Here is a 24334-nt window from a genome sequence, read left to right as displayed (position 1 = left end):
TTGTTGCTCGTTCTCTGGGTCTCTTGCTCTTTTACAATGTTTTCGATCCGCCGCAACACGACATTTTTCTCACAAGAAGTTTCTCTGCAAAAAAATGAAAGGAAAACAAGAAGAAGACGGACTATTTCTCTCTCTTTTTCTTTCTTTTTTCCTTTTCACCCGATTTCCTTCCTCTTATCTTCTGCTCCAACTTGTCCCCACGTTCGGTGCTGTGTTTCCTGATAACAAGTATAAACGTCTTCTGCCATGGTTATTTGATCCGATTACCCATCAATTACCTACTTTACCCTTTTTTCAAATTTCAGGTCTCTCTTCAAACTTGCAGTCTAGAGTAGTTGTTAATCATGGCTGCTCTTGCCTCATTTACACGTAACAGCCGAAGTTATGGACAGCAACCGATTGATGTCACACAACAGGTTGGATGGAAAGTTCAGTTTCAAAAAACTCTAAAAATTATTGTTTCAGGGTCAAAGAGACCGAAGTGTAATGAGTCTGGATGCACAAGGACGATCAGTTTCTCAGTGAGTTGTGTTACTTTTTTGAAATTTGAGATAAAAGTTATCGTCATTTTGTGGATGAGAGGCTATTGCGAAACTAGAATCTTTGAAAGTGGTTGAGAGTCAGATAGGATTTTATTCCACTTTTGTGTAGGCTTTTTAAAGTTCATGTTCTCCAGAAACGATCATTTATATTCGTCAACATATTGAAACTCTTACCTCCCATATGGCTCCCATTAAACTTTACACTTTCTATGGGCGGTCCCTTGGTTCTTTTTTTAGTGATCCTCATATTTAGACCCCCAGGTTCCAATTTCTTGCTGTAAAGTAATTGTTGTTCTTCCCAATAATTCCCGCTAATTAGCAAAACCGGAACATGTTTTTGCATCATTTTTTATGGAAGAAAAAGAAGAAGGATGGAACTTGTTAGGGTCAAAATGTTGTAAAAAATTTGGATAATGCAGATTACGGTATCAATGAAAACTAGTAAATAAAAGGAAAATTGAATGAAGATGGTACTAGAAAAAATGAACAGTTTAATCGAGAATCAAGAAGTGTTCTTTCTCATCGGAATTCTCTTCTCAATGACCACTTATTGAGTACCTAAAAAGTATACAAAACGCGATTTCACTATACAGTCAATAGTTTTTTTCCTCCATTTAGTTTTATACAATCAAATTGCTCTTTCCAAAATATCAATTATTTTTCATCATATCTCTTGTTCTTCTCGTTTTCACTGAATGCAACACAATTTAAACAAGAGATAGAAAGTGTAAAATGCTCGAAAGTCAATCAGTGTTCCCCTTGAAATGATTGGTGCCAGAAGAAAAGAAGAAAAGAGAAGATTTCGAATGGAATCATCTCCTTTGAGTTCAACCACGTCATTTTCTCATCGTTAAGATTCTTCAAGAAAATTGGAAGAAATTTGACTTCGATGACTCCCTTTCGACGACTTCTTTTATGGCCCTATCCAATTTCTAAATGTCTTCTGATTGTTCTTCGGAGTACACTTTTTCAACCATCTGTGAGAATAAACTAGCGTATGATTCAAACATTCAGAAAAGTATAATGTGTATACTGTGATAACTACCGTATTTCCTATAATAGACGCTCACCTAACCGTAAAAATTTCACCATAATTATCCCGATTTCAGTGTAAGATATCGAAAATTTGTAACCTGATAAATTATTTGTCAAAATATCACCAATGTTTTATCAGCTGACAAATTTTTGATATCTTTCAAAGGATTCTAGATAATCAAGCTAAAAATTGACGGATTGTGGACTTCTATTAGAGGGAATACGGTGTGTGACCTTTTTGTGAAAAAATGTAGTCTGATTTTTCTGTGAAAACTCCTATAGTTGATTACTAAAACTTTAAAAGTTATTTCCAAGTTTTGTCAAACCTTCTGTGAAATCTGTAATGGAAAGCCCCTCACACTGTCAAGTTTGAGCTCAATATCTCAAGTTAAAAGTTTGAGGACTCTTTTATTACAGGTTTTATGGTATTTCGTTTTATCTAGGAATTCTTTCTACATATACCTTAAAGTCTAGAATTTTTGATGAGTCATTGTTGGGAGATACCCGAACAGAGGATCAATTAATTCCCTTTTTTGATCATTTTCAAAAACTGTTCCCCGATCTTTGTCTTGATATCAGTCTTCCCCCATTTTTCCTCTTCACCAAAAAAACCTTAACCTTCAGATATGGCTGATACCACTCCACTTTTCTCGGCCTCTTCTTCCACTTTTTATTTCTTAATTACAATCATTAATTTGGTATTTTCTCAATACCTTGAGGACCTTGTGGTCGGACAGGAGAGACAAATAGATTCGCAATGAAACCCCCCGAGAGGCAAAGGCATGGAAACAACTCGTAAAAAACCCGGTTTGCCTCTAAAAGGGATTCCCCATTTTCTATTCTTTCCCTACAGTCGTTAAGAGTTTTTTCCTCCCAATCTAACACACAATCTTCTCATGTCATTACAGTTCGTTTTGTGTTTGTACACTGATCTCTAACGAATTCTCAATTCTCTTTGTGTTTTGTCCAAAATTTCTTGAGCCCCTGACACCAGCGAGATTTTGTACTAACGACTACATAAAACCGTCTGTTAATGTAGTTTTGAACACAATTCTTCCATGTCTCACCCTCTTCATTTCTCTCATCTAGTTCTCATTTTTCTGAAAGAAACGCCTCCTACTCTTAAGTCGAGCTCTCAAGCTCATTTCATCCTCGTTTTTCTTCAAAATGAAGAACTCTCTGACTGATTCTAATATTTCAACGTTTTCTAACAAACTTCCAAGTCTTCAGAATCTTACGAGGTATGCAGTTTCCTTAGTAAGGCAAAATCAAGATAGGAAAATTCGAGAAAAATGGCAAGAGGGATAAGATCTTTGTAAATTGGATTGTGTAACTTAAGAAATGAAGGATACTGTCGGGATGTATCGTAAGAAGGTCATTCGATAAAAGCTAGAAATTAGAAACATCCTTAGCGTATCTAATTTCTAGCTGAGAATCAAAAATCAAGTGTTCTAGAACTGATAAAATATTTATTCAAAAAGCAAACCTAGGAAAACAAGATATGTTGGGGGTGGAAGATGATCCATGTTAGTCTGATCCATAAGCTCATTTTATGATATTTCAGCCAAAGAAGATCTTTATATTTCCTTTGAGATTTTTTCTATACCGTATTTTTTTCTAATAGAAGCTCTCCAGAGCCCTCAACTTTGAGCTCAAATATCTCGATTCCTCTGCAAGATAGCAAAATTTTGTCAACTGATATATTATTTATCATAATGTCATTAATATTTCATCAGTTGACAATATTTTGATATCTTTCCAAGGAATCGAGGCAAGAGAGCTCAAAGTTGACGGTTTGAGTGGGCTTCTATTAGTGAAAATACGGTATTAGGGAAATCTTTATGATTCTCAACAAATTATCCCACCATTTTCTCCGATTCAATGTTAATATGTCAATTAGCAAAACAGGTGTTTCAAACGAATTAGGTTCGATATTCAAATGTATTTTGAAATCAAGAGTCTAGAACTAAGTTTTAAAAGTACGACTCAACAATCCTTTTAAAATCCTGTTGTTCAAATAGTGGCAAGATAGTTTATTCCTCCCAATGAAACTTCAAATTGACACTATACCTGTAGATATAGTATAATTCGTTTCTGCATCTGCGTCTTCCTCCTAATACTGAATAAAAAGAGAGATTTCTGTGTGTTTCAAATGTTTCGAAAGTGAAAACGAGGCGTCGTCGTCGGCAGGAGGAGGAGGGAAAACAGAAGGCAAACGTACCTATTAATAAAATGGGCAATGAGGATGATGGCAATTGATTTATAGAAAAGAGAGGGAAAATGAATAGATTAGGCGGCAACGACGTTCGCCTGCTTTTCTCTCTCTTTTCACTTTTGGTTCTCTCCCTTTTTGCATGGCTAATAATGTATGAAGAAAGTGAGAATGAATTAGGTGTGAGTGGAGAGAGTGTTCACACACAAATCGACCCTATTTTTCAATTTATAGTTTTTCATTTTTAAAATTAATAGATCTTCCAAAATCAGCTGATGCATGATGTACTTTACACTGTCTATTCTCAATTCTGAATACATTGATTGATAGAGATAAAAAAAACAGAAAAAAACGGCCGAGAAGGCCTATTCGAAGATGATTATCTCGTTTTTGATAAGATTTTTTTTCAACCCAATTCTTTTTCTCGAACTGACACATATATTTTCTATCTCTTCTTCCACATCCTAAAAGTTCTTTGATACTGTGTCTCGCGGTTTTTAGTTCATAAAAAATCGTATTAGTTGTTTTTTGTTGTTTTCTAGATTTACAGACTCACTCTCCCTCGTAGATGGCAGTAGTCGGAGGTTTTTTTACGATTTCATGTTTTTCAGACAAAAATTTGTATTAGATTCTGATTTTGAGAGTGTAATTATGTTCTCCCTTGTTTTTCAGTCTGGGGTATCAAAATACTAAGGTGGCTATAGAAAGAAGAACTTTAATTTTCTAGGCCAATAGATTTGTAAACATAAATTTTTGACCCTAATACTCTTCTATGAAACATTTCAATATTTACAACGCCCATTTGAAATTTTGACCTAATTCGAGTCCCTGTAAATTTAATTATTTTATTTCAGTGAGTGTCCAACATCAACTACACTCGTCCGGCAGCTCTATCTACCTCAGATTCCACAATCGGCGTCTTTCGCCGCGCGCCGTCATCTTTTTCTGGAGCTTCTTCTTCAAGCTCCAACCATCATCATCCAGTTTATCATTCACACAACTCATTACCACCAACTCTCATAGGAGGATCACCACACTCAGCAAGCAGTAACAGTCTTGCACAGGTTAGTCTTTTTTTTAATAAAGAGGGACTCCGACTGAAATTGTTTGAAAATTTCGCATTAAAATGTTCATAATGTTACGAATTTTTAGAACGTCCCTTCGGAAAAATTCATAAAATATCCGAGATCCCATGGACTAGGTTTTTCACTGCGCGGAATTTCAAATCCTCATCCCTATTCGCCAACTTTTTCAGCAAAATTTTCTCTTTCAATGGAGGTTTACGGGAATATCGGAATTTTTCTTTGAATTTTTCCGTATTAATTATAGGAAAATACATAACATGGCAACAATTTTGATAAGATAAAAATTCTTAAAGTACATTTAGTTCTGAAAAAAATTACATGTAAATCTGAATTAGGGCGGAACATGAAAGAAAATACAATTGAGGAAAAAATGCAGAAAAGTTTAGAAAGAAATTTTCGAATCAAATTTTCTACATTGGTTAAATTTGTCCCGATATACATATCAGCCATCTATCGTTATTATTTACAAAGGAATATTACAGGGTCACCGTAATCCGGCACTTGGATCAGGCAACACTCTCACACGAAGTTATCATCAACCATCTTCGACAAACTCCTCAACGAGCAATCTCCACGGGCCATTAGGTACCTATTCGCGTGATTTGAAGCAAGCAATTCGAGATATATCTCCTCCAGTTATAAACTCATCCGCCAATCCACACCTCGTCAACTACATTCACACATCATCCTTCGACAACGGTTAGTTTTTTTTTGGAGTTTCTATTTTTATTTCGTCGTTGATTTCATTCTCTCACTCTAATTTCCTTCTCTCTCAGACGTCACTTATCATTTTCTTTTTGTATCTGAAAATCAGTAGGCGTTCTTTTTCTGATCAGTGTAATTCTTTCTTGTTTTTTTCTGCGAGAAAAGGGCTTCAAGTCGCCGAGCAAAACGAAGAAAATTTTGTCGAACTCGGTTTCTGACCACTTACGCGACAGAATCTACACGTCGATGTGTGGAGAAAAGTAACGACGGAAATTCCAATTTTCCTCTTCTACTTTGGAAACCAAGCAGGCTAGCACTTTCTCTCTTTCTCTTTCTTTTATTCTGCTACTAGTACGTATCCACTTTTTCCGAACACATATACATAAAGTAGTTGAAAAAGAAATGGAAGAGAGAAAGCTACACATGTGCGGTAATCGATTATTCAGTTTTATTTTTTATTTATATCTTCTTCTTCTTCTTATTCGTTGTCCACAGAAGCTCCTCTCTTGTGGTCATTTTCTCTCGTTTCAAATGCCAAATAAAGCCAATTTTCGGCGGCAAAGAAGTCGTTTTATATTAATCTACGAGTTTTGCTCATTTAGAGATTTCTTTCTTCTTGTAAATCTTCAAATCTTCCTATTCATTCTTCTTCCTTTCTTCTTGTTCTACGAAAGAATTTCAAGTTTTCTTCGAAAAAAGAAAAGGACTCTTGCACTTTTTGGAAAAAGGAAACCCATTTCTAGACCACATTTCTTGTAACTATTTCCTTCTTTTTTTTTACATAAATTCTCTGAATCGAAGAATTTCGAGGAATTTGTATCAATTGTCTTTCAATATCATTAAAAAATCAGTATTTTTTCACATTCCAAAATTTCTGTGAGAACTGATTTCGAATTCATAATACTCTGCGCTTGAATTTTCATCAAAATAAGTTCTTAAAATTCTCAAAGTTGAAAATTTGATTACCGTAAAACCTGTATTAGAAGGCCCCCTTTACAATGTGATGCTGGACATTAAAAAATTTTGGTAAGTTTTCAATTTTCATACTAAAACGTATTCTGAAAAATCCGAAATTTCTTAGAAACTTGTTGAAATTTTTTGCAGAAAAACCTGCTCAATTTGGTGAAATCGATTTTTCATTAGGCCCCTGTAATAGAAGGGCCCCCGGATGTACCTTGGAACAAAAAATAGGGCCGGCTCTTCTGATACAGGTTTTACGGTGTTTATAGATTTTGACTTTTTTCTTCCCCATTCCTCTGAAGTTTAGTCTTTTACGTCAGAGAGTTCTTGCATATATTTCCCCTCCTTTTTCTCAATGTCTTCCTAATTTCTAGAGCCATCCTTTGCAGATCCACAGCCAAGATATCAGTTTTTCATTGCATTATTTGTCTTCTCCTTTTTGCATTACCTCCAATTACCCTCTTTTCTTTTCGAGACAAGATTTTGCTCTCTTCGGGGAAAGAGCACACACACGCTTTCCTTTTCCGGCGTCTACGGGACACACGGAGTTTTGTTCTACTTCTTCCGAATGCAAATCTGATTTCTTTTCGTCCTTATTTTCTCCTTCTTCTTCTGCTTCAAGGTCTTACAACTTCACGCATTTTTTGTTGGTTGTGTCACCTCTTCTTTTCAAATTCCTCTTCTGCTTCTTCTTCTCACGCTCATCATCACAATCATTTTCACAGCTTTTTCTTTTTCGTCCTTTCGCTGTCCTTTCAACACCGACTTTCAATAGACCAATGGCGTTTTTTTATCTTCTGAATGGCCTCCTGGGCCGCCAGGCATCGCGTCGGTCGGAAAAGAACACTATAGTAGTAGTATAGGAAGGCCTCTCTCGGGAGGAAAAATGAAATAGAAGAAGTCGATGAAAAAGAAAAAGAAGAATCTTCCTTCTTTTTCGGAATTTATTTGGCTTCATTTAAATCTTATAGCTTTTTTCTATCTTTTAGTTTTCTCTCCTCTTTTTCTGGTGAGATTATCCCCTATTCCCCAGAGGAATTTCCGTTTGGAAATTATCATAGTCTGATATACATCTATTTTTGGTTTTGAAAACTAACTAGCAGCTGAAAATTCTATAACGCACACTTCATAAAAATGTTTGAATAGAGAGAACTACAAAGTTTTCTCTGACGTATATAGAAGTGTAATCAGGTGAAATTGACTTATATATAACTTTTATGCTCTTTCTGAAAAGTTGTTATTCTCATACATTCTCATGGAAGCCAAATTTGTTGATTTCATACTAATCTTAAGATTCTCTCGAATATTTTCCTCCCACCACCTCTAGTATTATATTACCACTCTAACAAAATATTCATAATCTTTTCTTGATTACTAGAAAAAAACCGGAAATCTTCATCGGGACGAGAACAAAAAGAAGAAGTTTGTACTCTATTCATTCACACACTCCGTCAAGCCATTTTGTTTGTATTCGGAACTTTTCAAAAAGTAGTCGAATCATATTTCATTTCTATACCAATGTTGCCATTCTCTTGCTCCTATAACCTATACTGAAAATCATAATTTATTTTTGAAAACGTAATGTACCCCCCCCCCCATCTATATAGTACTTTTGCCCTCCCGTGTCTGATACACTTCTCCAGTCCTTCATGAGCCAATTTATATTTTTCCCCGCGGAGCTCCCCTATTCTCTCTTTCTTTCCTTCACCCCATATTTCTGTTTGTTTTTGCATAAACACTCACCACGACTTCGACACTCTTTACGACGTTTCTATAGTTTATTCTTCCTATTTTATCTCTTTCTTATATTTCTTAACTTCTTCCTTTTTTTAATTCCTTATTCATCTGGTAACATGTTTTCAAAATCTTCTGGCAATATTTTTTAGAGCCGTCCAAATAAGAACCCCATGTTATCAGGATGAACCCCACAGGCTTGAATCGTCGGATTCGTTTATTTTTAAATTTGCCAATAGAAAGAGAAAGAGAAAGAGAGAGAGAGAGAGAGAGAGAGAGAGAGAGAGAGAGAGAGAGGGAGAGAGAGAGAGAGAAAATAATTTTGATTTCTATACAAAACAAATTATATAAACTTCTGAGTCTCGTCCAGAAATTTCCAACAATGATTCACAGTTCAAGGTTTTCAGAAAACTTTGTTTCTTTTCATAAATTCTTCCAGAACATACAGTCCTTCTGGTGTTAAGTGAAAATAAAATTCTTTAGAGATTATTCCAGTTGATTTCCTTTCCAGTTTCGATTCGAAAAAAATCTGGAATTTTTCTTTAAACATAGAATCACCTGATTTTTTGAATTTCCGACACTTACCTCTAATAGAAACCCACCCAAACCGTAAACTTTGAGCTCAATTTTCTCAAATTTTGTAAAAGATATCAGCAATTTGTCAACTGATAAATTGTTTATCATAACATTAGAAGTTTTTTGTCAGTTGACAACTTTTTGATATCTTTCACAGGAATCGAGATAATTGATCTCAAAGTTGACGGTTTGGGTGGGCTTCTATTAAAGGGAATACGGTACGTGTGATGATACTGAAACCGAGAAGCCGAACAAGAAGAAGAAGCATGTAGAAAGTGCCACGTCACTTTTTTTCTTGTGTCAACAACATCCGTATGATGTTCGTGTAATTAGGGCTTGTGTCTAGTTTCTACCCGAACTTTTTTGCTCATGCCACCATTACTTAGCTTACTTTCCAGTTCGATTTTTGATAATGCCTCTCTTTCCTCTTTTTTGTATTCCCCATTTCCAGATTCAAGACTTTGACTCATCATCCCCATTTTCGTATCCATTTCCTTGTCGTCGTCCACATTTGTGTCCAATTCATTCACAGAACACCCTATAATACGTGCCAAATCGAAGACGGATTAACTTTTTTTATTTTGCCTCTTCATCTGCCCTCCATCGGGGCTCACGAGGCTTATCTGCAAAAATGATGAACCTCGCCCGATTTATTATTTCCTGATTTTCCTTTTGGACGTTTTTAGCTTGATGCTATAATCATATGACCCTAAACTTTTATTTGACTAGACGGATCTTTGGCCTAGTTGAAATACGAAAACCTCTTGAAATCGGTCAAGATACTCCCCCGTTCGGAGGGCATTCCAAAAAACGTTAAGAAAATGACGGAAAAGAGGAACGACATTTTTTTATGTCAGCAGCTGCAGTACCAGTTCTTCTGCTGTCTTCTTCCATCTAAAATACTTTGGGTCTCGATCTGAAAAAAAACAAGAAGAGAAAAATATAATTCTTTACGGTCGACATGGCTGTCTCGAGAAAAAGAGAGAAGGGAAGACCAGAAGGCGTCAACGACGTGTCTCATCACATCGCCATGACAATTTTTGCCTGCATTCTCACTGTCACCTAGTTACCGACGACTACTAAAGCTATTTTACTTTAGTCTTCTAAAGTTTTTTCGAATTTAAGCCATTCCTGCTAAATCCATATGAGCTCGTTTCTATTATACTCTTACATTTGACCTCGTATTTGGATTTTGGAAATCCCATGAAAATCCCAAAAAAACATTTATAAGCTATCTGACATTCCGTGATCTTTTGTGGTGGCTAATCTCCGACGGAACCGAATTCAAAATCATCGACGCCTTCTGTTTGCCACGTCAGTTTCTTCTTCTACATACGTAATTGTATCTTTTTTCCCTCACTTTTTCGTGGGAGTCAGTGAGAGAGAGCAAGCGTAACGACGATAATCCCATCAAGCCTAATCTTAATTTCCTTTCCCCATATTTTTTCCACCTGGAAGTCTTCTGACTAAAAGGGTGTGCCTCTTCTTCTTCGCGCTTCTCCTGAAATGTGTTTTTTTCCACTACTTCTTTTTATTCTTCTTCTTTTTATGCTTCAACTCGTTTTTTTCTCACCTCGACAAACTAAAACTTGCCCGGGCCTAAAAAGTACACTTCTCTTCAGCGTTTTTCTCCTCTTTTTTCGTTTTGTGATCTCCAAGCCCTGGAGCATACACACGCGGCAAAGCGCGTCTCTTCCGCGCCCGTCGTCTACACTTTTGTAAACTCCAATTCCTTTTGCCCATTTTCGTTGTGCGAATGTAAACAGTACCCCTCGTCGTTCTTCTTGGCGTGGATGACGAAAGCACTCACGTAAACTGCCCACTGTCCATTCAATCGCTCGGCGTCAGGCTCCAAAAGCTTGTTTGCCTACTGTTTCGATCTGTTTGCAATGAGCTGTTTTGTTTTTTTCTTCTTCTGTTCGGCTCCTCGGTTGTAGCTGGTTGAATCAAATTGAATTAGGGAACCCTGCAACAAAAAACCGACATAGTAGAACATTGCTCTTTGTTTCACTAAAAATTGAATATGAAATTTTGTTGTCAGTCTGTGGACGGACGTTTCCATGGAACATCTTTGAGCACGCAATTTTGTGACAGATCAAGGTTTGTGTATCCCAGAGAAGTAGGGTCACCTGTTGGTCAGCTTTTCTCTGCTCTTCTTCTCTTTTTCACATCAGTGAGTTCGGTGGAGCAAAAGTCGTCAGGTGCGTGTGTGGCAATGATGAAGATGGAGTTCTTCTCTCCTCTCACCCATCCGTCACAATTCAAATTTATCTTTATGAATTCATATTCTGGAAATATTTACAATGGAAGAAGTCTAGACGAGATTACGGTAGTTCATACAATCTGAAATCATGTTGTTTTGGATATCACAACAACATCCGTATCACAAGATCTAATTTCAATTTTCAAGGACACATTTCACTAAGAAGATGTTTGACATGAAGAGACTTATACTAGGCTAACGAATAGTTGCACTACTTTCTCCTCTTTTTCTCTTAATCCTCAACGTTTTGAAGATGCATCCAGGGATCTTATCATTATCCTTTCCTATTGTTTGACTTGCTGATTTCCGTGGTTTTTCTTTTCGTCTGACCTGTGCCACCCAAATACGTCAATCGGTTTGCAAATCGTTCGTCATTCGGCCAGCGGCCAGCGGCGGCGCCAGCTGTTCCGAGCCCCTCTCCAATCGGTTTGCTCGGCTTTCCGGGGCGCGTCAAACGTCGAGCGTCTCTGCGCATTGAGTACAAATCCTTCCGCACTCTCAGCAGGGGAAACCGGAATACGGTTCGACTGTGGTGTTCTGTTTTCCCTTTTTTTGTCGATTCTTTCCATCATCATCCCCTAGTGCTCCGTATTTGGAGAGCCGCCTCCCTAGCAGCACACGCGACACCCGGGGCGGCACGCGGTAGCTCACGCATCACTCGCAGCAGTTCCAGGAGAGACTCCTTCCTGGACCAATACCGTGTTTGTTTTTCCGGTCAGTTGGGCGACGGGCGCGAGCTTTTGCTCATTGCCAGTTTGCAGCATTCTTCCCTTCCGCACTTCAATTCACGTCCATATAGTACTTTCCCCAATATTTTCAGTCTTCTCTCTTTTAGTCTTTTCATTCTTTTCATTCCTATTTTTCATGTCATCTCATGACTGACTTCTATTTCGAAAATTCTTATTTCTCATTCCTGAATTTTTGATATTTTCTTGGATATTCAGCCATCCGAAATTCCAAAATTCGAGAAGTCGTCGGCCCATTGCTCAAAAAAAAACTTTCTTTTCCTAGCTGCGTCAGCAGAGTTCTCCCATTAATTATTCATTAGTCCCCACGACATTCATTCATACCTTTTTCATATATTGGTTTAAGATCACTTGGTCTCTTACACTTCTTATCAATATATATGTATTTGTGTTTTCTTCTTCCCACCAACCAAATAAACACCATTCTATTGCTAATTGGACTTATTTACAGGATCTTACGAGTTTCCAAGTGGACAAGCTCAACAGCAACGTCGTCTTGGTGGATCTCAACAACACTTGGCTCCACTTCAACAGACATCGTCATCACTTTACTCAAATCCACAGTCTTCAAGTTCTCAACTTCTTGGTCAGCAAGCCGTTCGATCGAACTACGCTTATCAGCAATCCTTGCCACGTCAACAACACATCAATAGTCACCAGACCCAGGCGGTAAGTAAACTGATATTTCTTCTAGTTTCAAAACATGAATTCATACTTTTTGCAGTTTTTTGGAACAATCCGCGCTCCAGGGAACTCGACGAACATTGTCACACCTCTACGCGCATCCAAAACGATGATTGACGTGTTAGCGCCAGTACGAGACTCGGTAGCTGCACAAGCAACTACAGGAGCACTTCCCAGTGTTGGAACCAGTTCTTCCAATGGTGAGTCTTTTCTCTTATTTTAAATTTTTGAAAAAAAAAATCATGTCAGTTTGTTTTTGAACACTGGGATTCTGATATCTGAAGGTGTTCAGAACAAGAAGCCTATAATATCTCTATTTATACCGGACGTTCCCTTCTTCTTCTTCTTATTTTTCTGATCTTGTTTTCTTCCTCCGTTCCACCTGAGACGACCAGAAAGAATCGGATTTTGGTGGCGGCGGCGCTAAATGAGCATACTTGGGGAGGTCTAGAGAGGCAACAACGAAAAACAGAAAGATGATATAGTTGGAGCAAAAAAATATACCAAGAGGGAACTCACCAAAAGAAGGAAAAGAGAATTTATATAGGATCAGTGTTCTGTTCTACTGCAAACAAAAGATGAATAAAAAGGTCGCGCGCCGCTTTTGGAGACTCTTTCTCTCTCTCTACACAACAGCTTTTTCAAATTGAATTTGCTAAACTAAACTTTTTGGATTGATTGGCACTTAGTTGAAAGTCACACGGTTCTCTCTAGAATGTCCTTTGATGTGCTCTGTCATAGGAAGTTGTTCTTTTGACGACTCATTTCGAATGCACACTGAACTCACTGAGCTCTCTGGGCAATATCTCCCCTTCATCTATCATTTAGAGTGACAAAGTGCAAGTGACTCTTTTGAAATAGAAGAGAACATTGGCCCACTACTGTTATTATTGTTATTTCTCTGGATATATATTTAATGACAGATTTCCTTTTTTGTTGTTCGGCCTCTGTGTCCATCACCGCTAACTTCCTTTTAAAACGAAGAACAGATAGATTCTGTTTAGCTGCCAACTGCAGCTATTAGGAAATTTTGAATGGAACTGAATGAAAAGAAGAAGAAAAAGAAAAAAAACGAGAGAAAGAGTATGTATAATCGGTGCATTTCCCGTCGTTTTCCATCGACTTCTGTTCTGTTTCTTCGTCGTCGTTTTTTTACATACTTCCTTTTTCTTCTTCTCATTCTTCTTTTCCTACGTTTCTTACTTCCCCGCTCACAAGTTTGATTGGAAAAGAGCAGGACGAAAGAAGACACTGGTCCATTTGCCTAGTCTTCCTTGTATGTGGGTGGCTTTGGATGACAGCTTCTCCGTTTGAGCATCCATCCTTCTAGTTGTGTCTGAGTCTCCGTTAGACGCCTTCTACTTTTTTTCGTATATATGACACGCCTTCTCTTTTTTTCCTCCTTTTTTCTCTGTCTCCTTTTTCCTCACTACTGCTACATAGGCTCACGTATCGGCTGATAGAGGAAGGAAAGGATATTGAGCTCTCTCGCTCCACCCCGACCGCTTCTGGTTTCTCCCTCCGGATGAATTCGATTATCGTATTTTGACGGCGCTTTCGGAGAACCGCTTCGTCTTATTTTTTTGGTCCTTTCCTACTTACTTCCATGTATTCCAGCCTCTTCGAATTACGAGGTTTGTTTTGTTTTCCTTCTCTTTTCCAAAATGGAGACTTTCTTCAACAAGAATTATCTGAGACCCAAAAAATGTAGTTTATCGAAAATTCAAAAATTGGAATTTCGTTGAAATCTAAACTTTTTCACATTTTGCGTTTTTATTGTTCTAGAGCCACTAGTACGATTTTTCGATTTTTTTATTATTCTGTACTATGTTTAACGGCAACCACATGAAGAGCACATGTGGAGCAGCATGCGTATTATCGGTCACAACCTTGAGATAATTTCTTCGCTTGGCCGATTTCTGTTTTTTGCGTGGTGCAACTCATGATGTTGTAGATTTGAGATGACTTAATTAAAGAACAATATGAACTCAAGTGATCTGAACGATGGTCACTTTTTGTCGTTTCGTTGAAACTGAAAAGCAGTAAAACTCCCCGCGACAGAGCCACATGAAAACGACAAGCACTTGATAGAATTCTCTAGATTCTCTCCAATTTCTAAACTCTCTTTTTCTGCAACTAAAGAACAACTTTCGAATGCTCAAGCCGCCTGAAACTTGACTGGTTCTAGTCGATTGCTATCAGTATACAGTCGATAGAAGACGGCAAGGGTTCCACCTGTACACGTATACTCCATTCTTTCTCGTCTATTTAAAAAAAAACAAAAGACCCCTGCTGCCTCTGCAGCTAGTCAATTTTCTCTATTTGGGTTATTGTTGTTTGTGGGCCATGTTCGCTATTCCGTTTCACCGATTTTACTCTTATGAAGGTATGTTTTTTTGAACTATTGCTTTTTTTTGTTTACATCCACCCCCTAGGAAAATAAAAAAATAGGAACAGGCTTTTGGAAAAATAGAGAGAGAGAGAGAGAGAGAGAGAGAGAGAGAGAGAGAGGAATAAAAACATCATATGTAAACAGAAATATCAGAATTATGTAAATATCAATACTCGGTGGTTCGAATGTATAAATAAAACAATTTTGATATTTCGCAAATTAAAAAAAGTTGGCACGGTTCCAAACTCTGAATTTGATTCAGCGACGTCGCTAAGCACCTGACTCAAATTCATGAACACACATTGGTATGTCAACAAGAATTCGAGAATTAAGGAAATTTTTAAAACTGAATTTTTGGATAATCCAGCTACTAAATCTTGATTAAAATTTCGATTATACTTCTAGGTAACAATGTAAAACACTGAGACAATTTTAATATTGCGTAGGCAAAAATTTGAATCACAAATCTTCTCAGGAGAGTGAGAGAAGTGATGAAGAAATCATTATTTGCGTAGGCAAACCCCAGATGTGAGTCAGTTCTGTTTGATAGTAGTAAAAAGATTGCTGGAACCGTACCTCACTCACTTTTTTAAACATCTTAAAATATTTTGAGTCTTCCTGTATTCTTGATTTTACTTTTCCCTTTTTTTAATTCTCGTCTTGAAAGGACAGTTTTATTCTACAGTAATCCTTTTATTTTCATGTTTACAGCTAATATTTTTCATATATTTTTTGGTAGTCGTTCATAGTCTAGTCTCGAAAAAATGGTTCATAACATTTTCTCCTTCCTCTTCTTTTCCCCGTCTAGTCTTAATTAATTCGCGCATGCGTGCTTTGCAGAACCTCCCTATGAGCCATCCTCTCAACTCGATTAGTGTCCTATATTTCCCAGCCGAGTAATGGAAACTCCACGTGGAGATTCAGTCAACGACAATAAAAAAGCCTTCTTTCAATCTAAGAAGAATGTCCTCGTTTTGTATTCCATGTAGGTCATCCTGATTGAGTGAATAATAAGCACGTTTCTATCCAATTTGTCCCTCAATCTGTTCAAGGACAACAGAGGACACACGCTCCCGCCCATTTCATAAAGGGCACCGAATTACTAGGAAAGTGAACGCTCAGTTTTGATGCTACTACTCTTTGGATTTTTTGTGTGTCTACTCGTTTCTTTATCCCTTTTTCCATCTCTACTCTGTCTTGCTCTTCTGTTCTGTTTAATTAGGTGTTTCCCATGGAAGGAGGTCGCAAAGAAAAGTGACGACCGGTACATTAGTCATGTTTCTGTTTCACACCGTTCTTATTATTTGAGAACAGCATACATTCGTATCGATTTCCGGATGGAATGAATGAAACTTTATTATCTTCCCTCCCTTTTCAATTCAATTTTTTGTTCTTTTTTTTTTGCTTGTCGCAAAGCCGCTGTACGATTCGGTTTATAGTGGTTATCAGAATAATTAGAACAATGACCATTTTGATAACAACATTTTGAGCACAGTCTTCGGTATGACAAGTTTTTTGTTTGATATTTAGCAAACTTGTTTCGAAACACTGCAAAAGATTTGCTGAAATTATTATTTTTGTTGAATGTCTGCATTTGCTCGTCGTTTCGACTGCATTCGGTGCATTCTTCTTATTTCGCCGCGAATGAAACATTTTCTCAACTCCCCAAATACCTTTTATCTCACATTCCCGCGAAAATTCTCAATGATTTTCGAAGAAAAAATTGTTTAATTGTATTCCGACCCAATTTTTATTTTCTCTATATCTGATTTTACGCTTTATCGTTGTTCCCAATATCCTTCACTTTGAAAAGTCCGTGTGGTAATTAGTATAATGGCTGTTATCCCTAGAATGAGTGAGAGAGAAAGAAAGATCCCGGGGTGAAGGCCACAAAACGCGAAATTCGACACCGAAATGCCGCTGCGCTCGTCTCCATTTCCGCTGAACGAAAAATAAATGTACGATAGGTGTTAGTATTTATTTGCCGCATATGGACCACTTTCTTGTGAGAATTCGCAGAATATGAGATTATTGTCTGTGAAGCATCGTTATCGCTGATCATTTATGTCTGAACGTAGTAGGAAACGAACGATGTAGACGGAAATCGAATCGTTGATTTTTATGCATTCGTCCTCCAAAAAGGAAAGAGAGACTCATAAATTTCATGAAATCTGGACATCTGCAGTTTCAATCTGCTCCTTATTTCGCGTGCGCTACGAGGACGATAATCTGAACCCGTCAAGCAAATACATGACCGGCCATCTGGTCTTTTGCACTGGCTCGTACCATTGCCATCACCAATGATGGTGGGGCAATGAGAGTGGTTTGACCCCACCCGGCAAATACGAACAATAGTCTCGGGTCCGCGCGAGTGTCCGCTTCCCTCCTTCCTCTTCTTTTTGTTGTTGTTCTTCTTCTTTCTGCATCTCTTCTCTCGTTTCTTCTGCCAGTTTTATTCTGCACCTTTGTGTCGTTTGAATCGCCAATCTCTCGCTTCTTCTCCCGCTGTGTCTGCGTCTTCTGGTGTCCTCATCTAGGACCCGTCGACGCGTACTACGAAATGGACCGCATTTGCCGCCGGCTGGTCTTTTCTCTTCGTAGGGCTGTTGTCTTCTTTTGTCTACGTCTCCTGACGGTCCAGCATCTCAACGATGCGGGCCTCAACAACCGCATCGACACCCTTAGCAGTCACACCCAGCGGATGTAGGAAACGGCTACCGATTGACTTCTCGCCAATTGGCAGTCAACCCAGTTTTTCGTTTATTTCATTTCTCACTTAATAGTAATTCGTTTTACGAAATTAAGATCTCCGTTTTACGAAATTAAGATCTGATTTTTTCTACATCATCGTGCATATTTTTTATTCTGACCATGTTTCCTTATTAATAGAAATGGCACTGACACTTTTGTGATGTATGGAGAAGTAGAAAAGTTATTAAGCATTGAAAACCTCTAGGTAAAATACATGATTGACACCTTTTTTCAAAGCGTCTTACGCGTCCTTCTCTTCTTAACACCAAGGCCGTTTGGTCTGGCCTTCTGTCCTAGGTGGTGAACAAAAAAACATAGAAATAATAAAAGTGAGTCTCTTTTAACCCTCCTATACTTTGGTGCAGCTTCAAGTGGCCAAGAGGACAATTGAACGCACAACGTTGCAGTAGTAACACGCTCTGCTCTCGCGATTTCTCAGCTCCTCGTAAGATTCACTCGAGAAAAGTACGGAGTTGCGACTTCTTATTACGTCTGTCTGCCAAGTGCTAATAGTTTGCTTTTTTGACAGTGATTCTGCCAATGATTTCTTTTGTTTTCTGTGTCGAGACGTGACCGGTTGCATCTCGTTCAAGATGTTCCGAGATGACGCCAATACGTGTCGTTTTCGTCGGAGAGTTTTCATCGAGAAAAGTTGCTTCTCCCCATGGATGATTACACAGAGTGCGTGTATATTTGCACGCGCAATGCTTCAACCAGCTGCGCGGAAGAGCCGCTCGCGTCCCGACAGAGTTGACCAAAATAATTGGCATTGTAGTAGTGTTCTTTCTGTTCCTCCCAGTCGTTCATTTCGTTAAATCCTTTTTCTCTTCTTATAATACCTTTTTCATTTTTCTTTGAAATTGCTCTTCGTAATACTAATGTTTTCTATAGGATCCTTCACACCCTCATCTAGCTGGCTCTTAGTCCCGTACAGGAAGTTTGAGTGACTAGAGTGTGTGTGTTACTTGGCCGCTAGAATGACACTTTTTGAGCCGTCTACATCGGGTATTCGACTGGGGTACAGAGGTAAGGGACAAAAAAACAAACAGCGTTTCCGGTGCAGATTACCCCTTTCGAATGACCAGATATCCCAGTGTTGAATAAAATTGGCATGAATGATGTCATCCTGAACTATGATTTTTCGTTGTCAAACTTTCGCTTATACCAATCAAACCGTATTACAGGCTCGTCCAATTCGTCATCTGGCGTTGGATCGGGAGGATCTGGAAGTCTAATGACGCAGTCGATCGGTGGGCCCAATAAACATTTGTCAGCATCGCACTCCACACTCAATACTGCTTCAACACACGATTCCATGATGCACACCAAAATCCCAAAGAGTCCAAGCAATGAGAGTTTAAGGTGGGAAAAATTGTAATAGATAGACCGAAAAGCGCAAGTATTGCGAAAGTAGAGAGGAACTGGATGTGTTCTCATTGACTCATCGATCCGGAAAATTCTCTTTTCACCCGAGACACTTGTTTTCGAACAACGACAAAAATTCATGACGGCATTTTGAATGTCGAAATTGGTTGTCTGCATTTTTCCAAAATTGGCGGGTTAGAATATAATCAGCTGAATGTAATAACTGAAAGTGTCACTCTCGTTGTTATTTTCAACTAGCACGCGATTCTTCCTTTTCGAACTCGTAAAACAGAAAACCAATTGGCATGATTCGAACAATGTACTTTTTTTGTTTGAATGGCATTACAATGCTCTTTGCACGAGAATATGATTACGTCATAGCTCTTATCAGTAACTAAACAAAGAAACTTTTTTTAAAGTGTCATCCCTTTTTACCCAATCTCATTTTTTCAGCCGATCACACACTTCCTCATCTGGAGGCAGTCAAGGTGGACATAATTCGAACTCTGGATCCAACTCAGGATTCCGACCGGAAGATGCTGTACAGACGTTCGGTGCAAAATTAGTACCGTACGAGAAAAACGAGATTTACAACTACACGCGGGTTTTCTTTGTTGGATCACACGCGAAGAAACAGCCAGGAGTGATCGGAGGAGCTAATAATGGTGGATATGATGATGAAAATGGGTCATATCAACTTGTCGTTCATGATCACATTGCCTATCGTTACGAAGTTCTCAAAGTAATTGGAAAAGGCTCCTTTGGACAGGTTGGTATTTTATTACCATTTCATAAAAAACTCAGAAATGTTCTAGGTTATCAAAGCATTCGATCATAAATATCAGCAATATGTGGCATTGAAGTTAGTACGCAATGAGAAGCGTTTCCATCGTCAAGCCGACGAAGAAATCAGAATATTGGATCATCTTCGACGACAAGATTCTGATGGAACGCACAATATTATTCATATGCTCGACTACTTCAATTTCCGAAATCACAAGTGCATTACGTTTGAGCTCCTCAGTATCAACCTTTACGAGTTGATAAAGAGAAACAAGTTCCAAGGATTCTCACTGATGGTAAGCAAATACGAATCACTATTTGTATATACGATAATGTTTTTTTCTTCCAGCTTGTGAGAAAATTCGCTTACTCTATGCTCTTGTGTCTGGATCTTCTACAAAAGAACAGATTGATACATTGTGATTTGAAACCAGAAAATGTGCTTTTGAAGCAGCAAGGAAGAAGTGGAATTAAGGTAAAAAACAAAGCGATGGTCTTCTGGATTTTACATTATCATTCTAGGTCATCGATTTTGGATCTTCATGTTTCGACGATCAACGCATATACACCTACATTCAATCACGCTTCTACAGAGCTCCAGAAGTGATTCTTGGAACCAAATACGGAATGCCCATTGATATGTGGTCTCTTGGATGTATACTTGCTGAACTTCTCACCGGATACCCATTGTTGCCAGGAGAGGATGAGAATGATCAACTAGCTCTTATCATCGAGTTGCTCGGAATGCCACCACCGAAAAGTTTGGAAACAGCGAAACGTGCACGCACTTTCATTACTTCGAAAGGATACCCACGATACTGTACAGCGACATCAATGCCAGACGGGTCTGTCGTACTCGCTGGCGCCAGGTCGAAGAGAGGAAAGATGCGTGGACCACCAGAATCGCGATCATGGTCGACGGCATTGAAGAACATGGGAGACGAGTTGTTTGTCGATTTCCTGAAACGGTGTCTCGACTGGGATCCAGAGACTCGAATGACTCCAGCTCAAGCTTTGAAGCACAAATGGCTCCGTCGCAGGTTACCGAATCCACCAAGAGATGGTATGGATTCAATGGGAGGACTCGCAGATCACGATGTAGGTTTTTGTTCTTGTTCTGTTTTTGCAAAAATAGATTTCCATTCGAAAATAATTGAATATTCTAAATAAGGTGTGAAACAATTGTAGAAAAAAGCGGATTTGCCAAACATTGACTCGAATGCCAATATTTTGATGCGGAAAAAGTTTTGAAAAGAGTGCTGATGAATCGGAGATTGTAAGTATCCGTGTGAGTGCTACATCACAGCCTCTTGCAATTTTTTCTCCGCTTCCAGCCCCTTTCTATTCACTGGTATCCTTATCATTTATACCTAAATTATGTGAACACTAAAACAAGACTAATCGGGAATAATAAACGTGTGGCGTGCAATTAGAAAAGAATTTATACTGACTGATCCCTGCTAAATACTCCTATTCACCTATTTTTTTTATTCTTAGTCGATTTTTTTCAGTGAATCGTCTGCTTGTCAACGTCTCGTCTCCACTCTGCGCATAATAACCATTTTACAAGTGTCAATACGGTTCCATTTTGCATCAGCCAACTCAGCAGCCTTCTCGGTTCGACATCCGGACCGAGTATTTCTGTATTTTCCCTTTCCTGTCTCTTTCATGCTCTTGTTTCTCCAATCAGCGGGATTTCTTTTTATTTCCTATCTTTCTTGAATGCATTTTTTCCTGTCTTATGTTTTATTCCTTTTTCTAGAAATTTCTAGAAGACTAGGAATACGACATTCTAGTTGTACTTTAGAGTCTTTTTTATCTTTCCCATTTGTCTCCTCACCCTATATATTTTCTTTTCCCAACCTTAATTTATAGTTCAAGAATCACATCACCCCACGATTTATAACTAACCTACTTTCTGAAGATTCTCGTGTCTGAGCGCTTTCGAACATTTTTGATTCCGCGGAAATCAATTCTTATTTTTGCCTTGTTTTTTGTTCATTTTTTCCCAGGATAGACAGTGTCTCATTTCAATCATGACAACTTTTGTATATATACGATTCTTGTCGTCATAGATGTGCAGGTCGCATTCTGATCAGTCACTGTCTCACCCTTGACTGCACAATCTCTCTCCCATCCACTAAAAGTTCCCCCTACTTTCCTTGCAATTCTTTCCATTTTATTTTTAGCTATTGTTTGATATATTGTTGTCGTTACGGTGATAATACGCTTCCAAAGTGTACGAAATTTTCGTCGGCATTCTTATCCACTTTTCACAAAAAAAAAACCCACACCACTCTTCGTTAAAAACAGACATGTCTTTTCCTCCCATCTTGTCTCTCCCCCTGGAACCCATTTCCCTTTATATGAAACTACTCTTCTTCTTAGTTGCAATTGATTTTCATGCTCCCTGCGATTTTTGTCTGAAATCGCTTCACTTAAAACAGAGAAGCCGCTACCGCCTACCGAGAATAAAAGCTCAGAAAATTGAATTTATTTATTTTTCAAACATATACAGCTGGGAAAGACGGATAAATGGCAAAACAAAGAGAGAACAGACGAATAGCGGTAGTCGAACCAAATCTTGAACGATTCAGTTTTTGAAATCCAAAGGATGAAGACGATTTTCTATATTGAAAACAGGACAGTTGACACATCCTTTCTGCCATCCCAATCCATGTCGAACAGAAACAATCTGAAAAAACAACTTTGTTTAAGAAAATTAAAAGAATTTAAAAAAATTACCCGGTTATTATCCAACGACTGAAGATTATCCAATCGAAGCCATGGTAACAGTCGAATCTCCGCGAGAAAAGTGATAACGACGTCGAAAATAATCCTGACACACCACAAGAGGACAGCACCTCCAGCAATCGTTTCAAGACGAAGTTTTATATTTAGGTACTGAACAAAAATTGTATTTTTATGGTAATTAAGGATTAAATTTTCGATTAATGATATCATACAGGTACAAAAGATCCTGTCACAGGGTTCAAAAAAACCTTGTCAGAAATCGCGCTGCAATCTCACGTTCGGTGGGGCGCGATTTCTGACCATGCCCTTGGAAACCTTGTGAGCTGTGGCAACTACCGTAACCTACATCGGCAAGTACCGAAACCGACAACGATTTTTATTTTCCGAAACAGACGGAAATCGAGGAAAAACCAGAGATGTCCGGAATGACTTTCTTGAGAAACGGAATCCGGAATAAAATAATTTTCGCGGAATCCGGACAAATAAAAACTTCACGGAATCCGGAATGAAAAAAAAGCACGGAATCCGGAATCCGGAATTTTGAGATCTCCGATGGGCAGCAAAAAATGTAAAAAACACATTTGTGCTTTATCTTCGCATTTTCAGTCGCTACAGTTCAAACGGCAGAGAATTTATGCAGATTAACACATTTTCTGAAAAATCCGGAATAAAAAATTTTCTCGGAATCCGAACAAATGAACGATTTCCGGAAACCGGGCAAAAATATTTTTCACGGAATCCGGAATCAGGAATCAGGACATCTCTGGGAAAAACTCAAAAAGTAGAAACGTTATTAGGTTACGGTAGTTGTCGCTGTCAGACCTTTGGCTACGGCCGCTGGCATTTCTATTACCAAGCTCCGTGTTTTTGCATTTGGATTAACATTTGGGTTAATTTTTCAAGAAAGTATTTCTCAAAGAAACCTACATCATAAACATCACAGTTGATTGCGATCATTCGATTGATTCGATGATAATCTTCGGCATTGTGAAGGATGAAAAGAGAACCAACGAAAATCAATGAGACAATGAGAGTGTAAAGAGCCAAATGTCCGCCGAATTTGAAGAATTTTTGCATTCGTTTTCTTGTCATTTCTGGCTCATTGTGCATTCTAAAAATTATTTATTCTCGCTGAAATTAATAGAAACCCACTTTTCACTATGAGCAATTTGAGCCATTTTAGCAACAACTATTCCATATGATCCAAGGACAGTGAACATTGAAATTACGATTATCGTAATAGCTGTTATGATTAGAGGACGTTGGCAGTTATGATATGGGCAAACTGAAAAAATTAAATATTATGTGTCATTTACTGAATATACTACCTGTGTCCTCTTTAGACGCATCCACGATTACTGTAGTCATTGGAGCATAAGCAGCAGCATACATAATAGATAGACACCAAGTGAAACCAACTACAAGTGATAACCGACGGATACTACAAATGGATTGGAAGCCATATGGACGAGTCACACTTATCTTAAAAAGATTTGTTTCAGAACAATAAAGAGGTATTGCTCACCTGTCTTAAAATAATAACAGCAATATGAGAAGATGTCAACTGAATGACACCAAAAGTGCAAATGTACAGAAAAAGAGCTAGCACCATATAGGAAGCTGAAAATTGGTTTAAATATGATATGTGGAAGAAAAAAAACGAACCTGAATAGGAATTGGCAAAAAGAGATGCGGCAGCAATCAAGACAGAAGAGAAAATGTCGGCTGCTGTTCGGGAAATGATTAT

The 24334-nt window shown here is 38.2% G+C and overlaps 2 protein-coding genes across 2 annotated transcripts in view; one reads left to right on the top strand and one right to left on the bottom strand.

The window, feature by feature from the left end:
* Positions 1–344: 344 nt before the first annotated feature.
* Cbr-mbk-2 lies at positions 345–21084 on the top strand (the record flags this gene model as incomplete). Its single annotated transcript, XM_045235783.1, has 13 exons — positions 345–416; positions 466–513; positions 1557–1560; positions 4648–4853; positions 5357–5573; positions 12310–12527; positions 12583–12742; positions 18870–19047; positions 19504–19819; positions 19866–20129; positions 20183–20308; positions 20356–20931; positions 21022–21084. 13 exons carry the CDS (start codon positions 345–347, stop codon positions 21082–21084), a joined length of 2448 nt encoding a protein of 815 aa, XP_045091229.1.
* A 1342-nt stretch (positions 21085–22426) lies between these two features.
* Positions 22427–24334, bottom strand: part of CBG23996 — a gene marked incomplete at both ends in the record, with an annotated part of 2369 nt that continues 461 nt past the window's right edge. The window contains 5 exons of the mRNA XM_045235782.1: positions 22427–22528; positions 22579–22737; positions 23515–23698; positions 23740–23872; positions 23916–24069. Coding sequence (XP_045091228.1) covers positions 22427–22528; positions 22579–22737; positions 23515–23698; positions 23740–23872; positions 23916–24069 — 732 coding nt within the window. The remainder of the gene's footprint in view (positions 22529–22578; positions 22738–23514; positions 23699–23739; positions 23873–23915; positions 24070–24334) is intronic.

The sequence above is a fragment of the Caenorhabditis briggsae genome (genome assembly GCF_000004555.2).
Source record: "Caenorhabditis briggsae complete genome, chrIV, whole genome shotgun sequence".
NCBI lineage: Eukaryota > Metazoa > Nematoda > Chromadorea > Rhabditida > Rhabditidae > Caenorhabditis > Caenorhabditis briggsae.
The sequence above is the reverse complement of the archived record's forward strand: the minus strand, read 5'-3'. Positions and strand labels throughout refer to the sequence as shown.